General features: G+C 34.5%; 1 protein-coding gene across 4 annotated transcripts; it reads left to right on the top strand.

Annotated features, from left to right (window-relative positions):
• LOC143244422 (uncharacterized) lies at positions 1-9,374 on the top strand. 4 transcript variants are annotated; one of them, XM_076489041.1, is made up of 3 exons: positions 1-19; positions 4,812-4,898; positions 7,865-9,374. In XM_076489041.1, the coding sequence occupies exons 2-3, from the start codon at positions 4,875-4,877 to the stop codon at positions 8,696-8,698; spliced, it is 858 nt and encodes a 285-aa protein (XP_076345156.1). In that variant the 5' UTR covers positions 1-19; positions 4,812-4,874; the 3' UTR covers positions 8,699-9,374. The 4 variants fall into 4 exon arrangements, with proteins under 4 accessions (XP_076345156.1, XP_076345155.1, XP_076345158.1 ...); XM_076489040.1 differs by lacking the exon at positions 1-19 and adding an exon at positions 73-1,114; XM_076489042.1 differs by lacking the exon at positions 1-19 and adding an exon at positions 1,778-1,796.
• Positions 9,375-9,664: the final 290 nt, after the last annotated feature.

Genomic DNA, 9,664 nt, shown 5'->3' with positions numbered 1-9,664 from the left:
ACTGACCTAGGGAGAATTGGTACGCATTTATAAACCTAATAGGTTTTTCAATGGTTGTACTGTTAGGATTAGTTTGTATTTAGAACGCTAATAGGTTTTATTTTCCAATGTTTGTACTGTTAGGACTAATATATATTTAGAAACCTCTTAGTGTCAAGACCACATGAAGTGGCTATAAAACAGCCCACTCTCAGTAGTGTCAGGGCCACGTGAACTGGTTATAAAACGGCCCACTCTTGGTAGTGTTAAGACCGCGTGAACTAGCCATATTGAAAGTAGTGTTAAGACCACGTAAACTGGCTTCATGGATGAAGAGAGTTTTCAATGAATGGACTGACCAGTGCTAGCATCGGAGTTGAATTAGTTGGACGTGCACGTGATGTTCTAGGATGGTGTTTGATAGCACGTGTTTCAGATTTAGTCGTCAGTCCACCGATGTATTAATTTTTCTGCTATCCGAAGTTACAATGTACGTTATTAACAAATGCTTATTAACATCTCGCTATCGAACATGCTCGCCCCTTTCAGCTTTGGGAGCATTATAATGTCACGACTAATTCCACTATTCGTTGGTAAAAGAGTAGCATTAGTAGTTGGTGTGGTGATGACTTACTGCCTTCCCTTTAGTCTTACACTGCTAAATTAGGGACAGCTGGAGCAGATAGCCCTTGAGTAGCTTTACCCGAAATATAAAACAATTCAAATCAAACTAACCAAAGCTGTATCACAAAATAATTTGAGTTTTTACAGTAAGGTTGAGACGATCAGGTATTAATCTCTGCTTAGTACTCTTTTCGATCCAATAATTCTTCTTATTAATTAGTAACTGTATTTTGAACTATATATTAACTGCTAACTAGTTTCTGTCCAACATTTCGACTGCTACTTCGCTGCCTTCAGGGAAGTTCTAAGAACGATAGTAGTAGGGTTCGATCCCAGGTCAGGATTGTCGTAGCAAAGGAAATATAGTATATTACTCAAATTATGGCGATCTTCGTTCGAAGCTGTGTCAATGAATGAAAACAAGTAGTATAATTTTCATATCAAGAGGGGTAACATACACGTTTTGTGAAGAGAATACAAAGTGTCTGAGAATAAGTTCCAGGATAAAATAGTAAGTGTTATTATTTGTTTCTTTGCTGTTAAGCACAAATTTACAACATGGGCTATCTGTGCTACGCCTACCACTAGAGGCCCGGCATGGCCAGGTGGATAGGGCGCTTGTCTCGCAATTTGAGGGTCGCGGGTTCGAATTTACGTATCACCAAATATGCTAGCGCTTTCAGCTGTGGGGGCGCTTAATGTGACAGTCAATCCCACTGTTCGTTGGTAAAAGAGTAGCCCAAGAGTCGGTGGTGGGTGGTGATGACTAGTTGCCTTCTCTTTAGTCTCACACTGCTAAGTTAGGGACGACTAGTGCAGACAGGCTTCGTGTAGTTTTACGCGAAATCCAAACCAAAAATTTACCACCAGTATCGAAACGCGGATTTTAACGATGTGAGCCCTCAGACTTACCTCTGAGACACGGGGGAGGGGCGTAGTAAGTATAAGATAATATTATAGAACTAAAACTTATTAAAGTTAGAACGTAAAGAAACAGTGACGTCAATCATGCGCGTTCGGAATTCATACAAGAACTAAATGATATCACCTCATGTTTGTAAGGTAATCATATTACTCAGTTAGGAAACACGTGTATCGTGTGTGTGCAACTTTGTCTCTAAGGTCTTAAAAAAAACAAACACCGACAAGAACGAATTTAAATGAAACAGTCCTGAAGTAAAAAACAACAACATGTATGTTCATATTTCTTATTTTCCAGTTTAGCGCTTATAATATATTTTAAACCAATACTTGAGTTAAAACTAGGTATGGACTTGCTAGTAAAAATGTTTTGTAAATTCTGAACAGATTTAGTTCACAGTTGAAGTAAGGATTCGCGCGGAAGTACATTACTAGTGATTCGCGTTACCGTGCATCGTACATGAGAGATAACAACCTTGAATCAAATAACACTATGTAACACAAATTTTGTTCCTGGATAGTATATGTTATTTATTAACTGCTTGTGTTGTAAAAGTACAGAAAATGGCCATTATTCCCTTCAAAATTTGCTTTAGTGACCTAGATAATGAAATTTAGAAATTAACCTATTTTCTATGTAAAAATGGGCAAATTTGCACATTTTAATTTACATAAGGTCTGAATAAAACAACATATGAATCAAGATTTACATGTATGTATACGAAAGTTATTCAAAAATGTTTAGAAGCGAGTAGTTTTTCGAGATTTGCTTCTGTAATGTAAACAACTTTCACGTATCAGCCCCCAAATATAGTCTTCCATCATGTTTTCGTTACACGCTCCCAGGTCAGAAAAGCAAAGTATGAAGAGAAAAATAGGCCTTTTCCATTTACTTCCGGCATAAGAAATTGGGGAATAATACTTTTTACCCAGGAACAAGAAAAAGTAAAAATTTTGTTACAGTGTTATGAATCAGACAGCAAGCATTATCATTAATGAGTGTATATAAACTACATTAATATTGGAAATAAACGATCTTATAACACGAAAATGCTACTTTTATTTAATTAGACATTCAACGTTTCGCTTTGCACTTTCTTTACAAGCGTTAACTAAAACACAAACCGAAACTGACGGTACAGCGCTTCAAGTGATTTAAATAGTAAAGCCGATTCGAATCCATAACGAATATAATTTGTTATTTAAACCACTTGAAACTTTGTACCTTTAGTTTCGGTTTTTTATTTTAGCGAGCGATCCCAAAGAAGCTGTAAAGCGAAACGTTGGATGTTATAAGGTCGTTTATTTCTAGTGTTAAACAATCATATTATTACGACAAAAATTTTGAAACAACAATATATGAACGTACTTTTCAAGAATAACACTAATTACATAATTGTTTTTAATATTATTAGAACAATTTTGTTTAACCACCGAGTGAAACGGTTTAAAAACGTAGTGTCGAATTTAAGGATGTTTTATAGCAAGATGTAAAAACTAACCAAGTACTGGATGTAAAGTACAATGAATTATATATACAGTCAAACATCGATATAAGGCGCTAGTTGGGGTCCAAAAAATTCGACCGCGTTGTATCTGATTGCGCCTTATACCGATTTGATTATATATTTTTTTGACCCTCGGGGTGAGCGATAATGCAAAATTTACGCGTTTTGTAGTGAAATAAAGAAAAACAAACAAAACTACTTACACCAATGATATAGCATTTTTTTTATTTATTAAACTCAATTTTAAGACTGAAATTAAATGTAAAAAGCAGAATTCTAAAGAAATTTATCGAATTCATTACTTTGATGGGGGCTGATATTCTAAAAGTAGTTCCGTCAGAGCAATCATGTGATCGTTTTTACGATTAGACGCTGATTAAAATTAGTTCAATTTTAAAAGTTAATACATATAGTAATTAATTTTGATAATTTATTTACTAATTATTAAAATCTAATTACAAACTGAAGTCAAATAATTACCAGATAAAAAAATGTCATGGCAAAGTTTAAAATACGAATTCAGTACTGAAACAAAAACGGGCCGGGGTTTGATCACAATATGCGGCGTGAAAACCATACAAAAAGATTGAAGTGGATTTGGTTTTTTGATCACATTAACCGGCTGATTACATTAAGCAGTGGTAATATTAAGCGGCGGCCTCTGTAGAAACCCCAAAAAATTTGGGGCCTAAGACCCCATCGCGCCCAACTGATTGTCGCGCTTTATCGATGCGTTTTATATCGATGTTTATCTGTATTAAACTGTTGGATGTTTTATAAGAAAACGTAACGTTAAAAGTTTTCTTATAAACCACGTTGCTTCACTTCGGATAACATAAAAAAGCCTTGTACTGGGCGACTAGAAACTCAGATTTTTGCGTATTCACTTTAAACTTATCTCTTCACAAACAAACAGCAACAAACTACGATGCGCAAGTTAAATTTTTACAACTTATTTTCGCGAAACTGTTTGTTTCAAATAGCTAGAGTGATGAGATCTTTATTTCTTCAAGAGTAAGTTTGTACACTCCAACCTACAGCATCAGAAAGCGGAGAGATATAAATGCGACACCTACTGGGAGTATTATGCACTTCAAAGTTGCAGCGATGACCTTAAAGAGTTAATATATTAACAAAAAAGAACACTGTAATTCAATTTCTTACTAAAATTTCTAGTTATGAAACCAGACAGACTTTTGATAAGGCCCTATTTCTATGTTTATTTTGCCCTATGAATAAAAATCTGATTAATAGAAAACTCACTTTTAAAAAAATTGTCAAAGATTAACATCGTATTATGCAACAACTTCCTAATAATCGTGAAATTATTTTGTAATTTGAGTAAATGTTGTTGTGTCAGGGTTACGCTTAATTGTGGTTTCATAGAAAGCTTTAAGTGACAGGAAAACGGTTAACATTTGAAATTACCTGGTGGTTATGTATAAGAAAAAAAATGTGACAAACCACTTAGTTTATTCTATGTGATGGATCAAACCAGTTTTTACCAGAAAATATTATATTCATTAAGGAAAATAATTAGAGTTGTCACCCTTGCATGCTCTCTCACGCACAGACTACTCTAGCTTTTGTTAAGTCTTATGGTAAACCAGAGGGCGCTAAGGTCACAATGAAAGTTTGACCTACTACCTGTGGCATACATATATCCTCGTTTCCGAAAGCAGAACAATTGATAGTAGCGAGTAATATAAACAAGGTTACCCACAACGAATAAAAAAATAAATATTTTATAACGACTGTATTTGCGTTGTGTTTATCTAGCAAACAAAGAAAACAACTAACAGATCTTGCAGTGTTAAGCTGAGGACGTTTCGAATCTTAACCATGACGGTATATCTTTTGCTCTTGGTAAGTGTTCATATTTTTGTGTGTTGGAAAAAATAGACCTTTACATTTTATTGCTATTTATTCGAGAAACTTGTGCTTGCTTTTGAATCATTGTATATATATAAATTAAAACATAGAGATGCGAATTGAAGATTTTAACTAAGTCATTATGTATGCACTATTTGATCGAAGGAAGAAAGTAAGGAAAACGTGTGATTGACTGTTATTCAATTCCATCTCAACTAGTTATGATGGAACTGTCAGTTTTAATGACAACATTCCATTATTGTTGTCCCCGCTGGAACAGAAATAAGTTTCCGGATTTTCAACGCTAAAATAAGGGGTTCGATTCCTCTCTGTGGACACAGCAGATACCCGGACGTGGCTTTGTTATAATAAAAACACACACCAGTCTCGTTATTTAATTACTGTAGTGCATATTGGTGTTTAGAAGAGATTTTAACACCAGAAATAAACGAATTTATATTTGAAACTTTGTACCGTCAGTTTTGGTTTTAGTGAACGCTCCTGAATAATTTGTGAAGCGAAACGTTGGGTGTCTAATTAAATAAAAACAATAATAAGGTCGTTTATTTCTACTGTTAACATTTCGGTTTGTCAAAACGAGCTTAGGAACATTGGAGATAGATTTTACTGCTCCACCAAAACTGGATAAGCAGCAAATCTGAAGGCTTATAATGCTAAAAATCGGGTTTCGATACCTTCATTGACATACACAGATAGGTTTTGAGAGCTTGTTATTCATATTCGCCCTTTCAGCCGTGTGGGCGTTATATAGTAATGGTGAATTCCACTAATCGTTGGTAAAGAGTAGCCCAAGAGTTGGGAGTGGGAGGTAATGACTAACTACCATCCGTCTACTCAGTAACTGGTAAATTGGGGGTGGCTAGTGCAGATAGCTTTCGAGGAGTTTTGCGCGAAAACCAAAATAAAGAAAGAATCAAACTTGCTTCTATCCTTGTTAACTCGTTAGTTATTCTTTAGTAGTCTGATTTATGTTATTTCGGAAGGGCATCTCTCTGGGGGCGTTACTGGTGATGAATAATCATTATTATGCTAAATGACCAAGTTGGAATTAAACATGTTTAATTCGTTAAGTAATAACGTGAAACACTATTTGTTTCATTTATAAAATAAAGTACGTCTGTATTGGTAGTTTCAGTTTAAATAGCAACTGAGCGGCCTCAAGCTATAGGTATAGAATCTGTAATTTTAGAACTTCTTATAAATAATGAGCATAACTTACTGTCCCTATTCTTAAACTAGTGCCGGAATTGACTATCACAATTATAATGCTTCCAAAACTAAAAGTCTGGAGCTTGTTCAGAAGTATATCGCAGCTTAAACCTTGGATCTTCTGATCCACAGCCAAGCTCGTCAAATGGTGTGGCTTATCTGCTAAACAAATGTGTTATGTAAATAAAGAAAACATCAAGGGGCTGACCTGATCTAATTCTAGTATTTTGTTATTATAGTGACTACCCACAAAACCCTAATGTGCTCGTTGATCGAAACATTTAAATACCTCCTATTTATGAATGTTATTTTTAATATTTGTGTATATCATACTATAATGGAACTCTTGCTTATATGATATTGGATAAACCTTTTTATTACGCGATATGCAATCCCCACCTTCGCGAAATTTTTATCCTGTTTGCATGTAAATTTGCAATATGGGTCACAATTTTTCCGTTTTGCCTCCATTTCCCGTCACGGATAACTTTATTTTTGTCCATTATAAGGGTGCAGATATAACGTTACACACGACGCCACGGGTAATCGGTTAGTAGTTTTAATTGATACTGATAATATAGAGGTTTGAGATTAAACATTTGGTATTTTATCGTACAAAACATTTGTATCAAACATATGCTCCCAGTGGCTCAGTGTTAATTCCGAGGGCTTTTACCTCTATAAAGCGGTTATCTATACCCATGGTGGGAACAGCACATGTACCTCATTGTGTGGTTTTGCGCTTAACAACAAATAAGGGAGCTTAAGAAATAAGTAAGTTAAATTGTTAGTTAATTATATCTGTTGTCAGATATACTGCTGTGCCACAAGGTGGCGTAGAAAGTTAGGAACCTTTTCCTTATACGACACATAAGCTAGCTGGTCAAGTCTGATACACCGAGACTCAAGTATAATAATTCCTAATTTAGAATTGTCGGGCTGAAAGAGGACAAAGAGTAATCAGCAACCTCTGCCCATACAGCAATTCTTAACCGAAAATTGTGACGGTTTTAACGCACTCACAGCTTAAAGTACAAAGATATACCACATACTTTAACAGCCTTATCCGCAGCCCGAAACGTTAACTAGTAGGTTACGTTTATTTCTCCTAGAATATAATAATGAGCAATATGAGAACATTAAATAGTTAAGCAAATTGAACATCAGTTGACTAAAAAGATCCATGAACTGCATCACAAACAACGCGTTATTAATATTTCATTCGATACACACAAAATAAAAAGTAATATTTCTATTGTTAAGGTATGATTATAAATAACTGACGAAAATTATTAGATTTTGGTAAACCTAGTAAAAGCTCTTTATCATATTATAAATTACAGTAGAAACTAAAATCAATTAGATTAGAGGAAATAATATTTAGGCCCAGATTTCAGATGTTTTGTCGTTAATATTATTTTATGCTTTTTCCCTAAAGACAGCTAAAATCTAGGATTTGATTCCCTGCGGTGGACACAGCAGATCGCTCAGCGTGACCTTATTCTAAAACAAATAAACTTTTCCCTAAATAGCCATCAAGATTAATGGAATTTTAATAGTGAAATAAGTCATTTTGGTGTGCGTATGTTTTTATTTTAAATGAATTTCCTAAAAGATATAAACAATAAGCATTTAAGTTTTTCTAATTCAATATTCTACAATAGGTTTTATTTGAAACAACTATAAAAGAGCAAATGTTAAAAACTTAACCCTTTCTTCTGTAATTGCAGTTGTTACTCGCGATTGTTCTTGGGTCAGAAAAAATAAAGAACGATAGCACCAGACGAGTGGTGACGTATGTTTGGTCAGACAGTGATGATGGTGCAGATGTTGACCCTAAAGCTTTGTTTGAAGACATCTTCAGAGACATGGGATTATTTTTAAGAAATTCCAACTACGGTTCAGGGTTTAATCCCAGTCCTTCGTTTAGGAACTTGGGTAACAACTTCCCCAACTTTTCGTTTCGACCTCATTTTTTCAACACTTCCCCAAACAAGCATAGGATCAACTCGTGGAGTACAAATTACGGACACGACACTCCAAATACTGGAAGAGGTCGAGTCAACCACGGCAACCATCGTTCGAGGAACCGTCAGTTTCTACCATCTCACCTCCAACAACATGAACCACAGCAACGTTGGAAGTCGACTCATACCCATGTTGGGCGTCAGAACTTTGGTAAGAGGAAGTTTGACAGTGGTCACGTTGGTAAGCGTAACGGTTATGGGCAATTTAACAGAGAAACAAACTTGTACTCTAGTTTCAACGTAGACAACAAGTTTAATAGAAGAGACGAACAAGGATTTAACAACGGCAAAACTGACAGAAGCTCCTTCCCATACGGTACGAATACTCGTAATGCTTTTAACACTAAGCCTAACGGGCCTAACTCACGAAGCTTCAACATAAAAAACTCTTTCCAAAAAGGAAGTACTTATGGACATGACAAGGCTTCGGGCTGGTCAAATAGCTACAGCACCTCCTGGGAAAGTGGTAAAGACGGTTCAAAATTTTCAGGAGATTTCAAAAAACAGTTTGACGAGGTCTTCAAGAGTTTTCGCTAGAATACTCAACTATATCAGCTCTCTTTTAAATAAAAAACAAAATAAAAAGTTTTGTACGTTTCTAGTAGGTTTTCTTGTAGTTGTCATTACCTTCTCCCCTTTAAACTCTTTTTATTTACACTTAGGTCACACAGGTCGCTTCATCAATTTTTGTCAAAATATTACTATACTTTATTATATATTAAAACGGTTTCTACGTCATAACACACTAAATATATTGCATATTAAATTTTCATTTATTCATTAAAAAGGATTCATATTAATATAATAAAAATGAGGCAAGAAGAAGACAGCTATTTTTAATTATTATATAAAATGTATGCTGCCTTATTTTCTGTGGAAATTCTCCAGTTAATCACTGTTTTCAATATTATTTCGTATTTAGCTTTAAGTATTATGGCACTGTTAATTTAATTGTGAGAATGTTATAGGTTAACCCTGATGGTGATATACTTCTTGTAATATAGTAATACTGCGGGTGACATATATATATATATACACAGCAAAATTTCGCAAATTACGTTTTGTCGTTGTAACTAACAAAAACATGAAAACCAGTTTTCAGATACTAGTTTTCATTCTGTAAAATTTATAACAAATTCAATGTTTTAATTTATCCAGTTTGATGTAGTTCCATTACATATATTTTAGTTAAATAAACGTATTTATCTGTTTCTGTCTTCTGTTGTCACATACGTTTTCATATCCATATTCGAAATAAATTTTATCTCGAGAACAAGAAGTCCGAGGAACAACAACAACAGCAAAAAACAAACAGAACGTGTTGCTAGAATATATTACTATCATTATTTAGATCATAAAGTATGACCTTTCACCTTGATATAGTAACAAAGGGTCTATATTAAAATATAAAGAGTCACATTTAGTTTTTATTTCTTGTGGTGAAGCCTTTTAACTCAAGAGTAGATATACAGACAACAAGCCACAGCGGGGAATCAAATCTCG

This window comes from Tachypleus tridentatus, chromosome 2 (assembly GCF_004210375.1).
Source record: "Tachypleus tridentatus isolate NWPU-2018 chromosome 2, ASM421037v1, whole genome shotgun sequence".
Classification (NCBI taxonomy): domain Eukaryota; kingdom Metazoa; phylum Arthropoda; class Merostomata; order Xiphosura; family Limulidae; genus Tachypleus; species Tachypleus tridentatus.
This window is presented reverse-complemented; position numbering and strand designations above follow the sequence as displayed.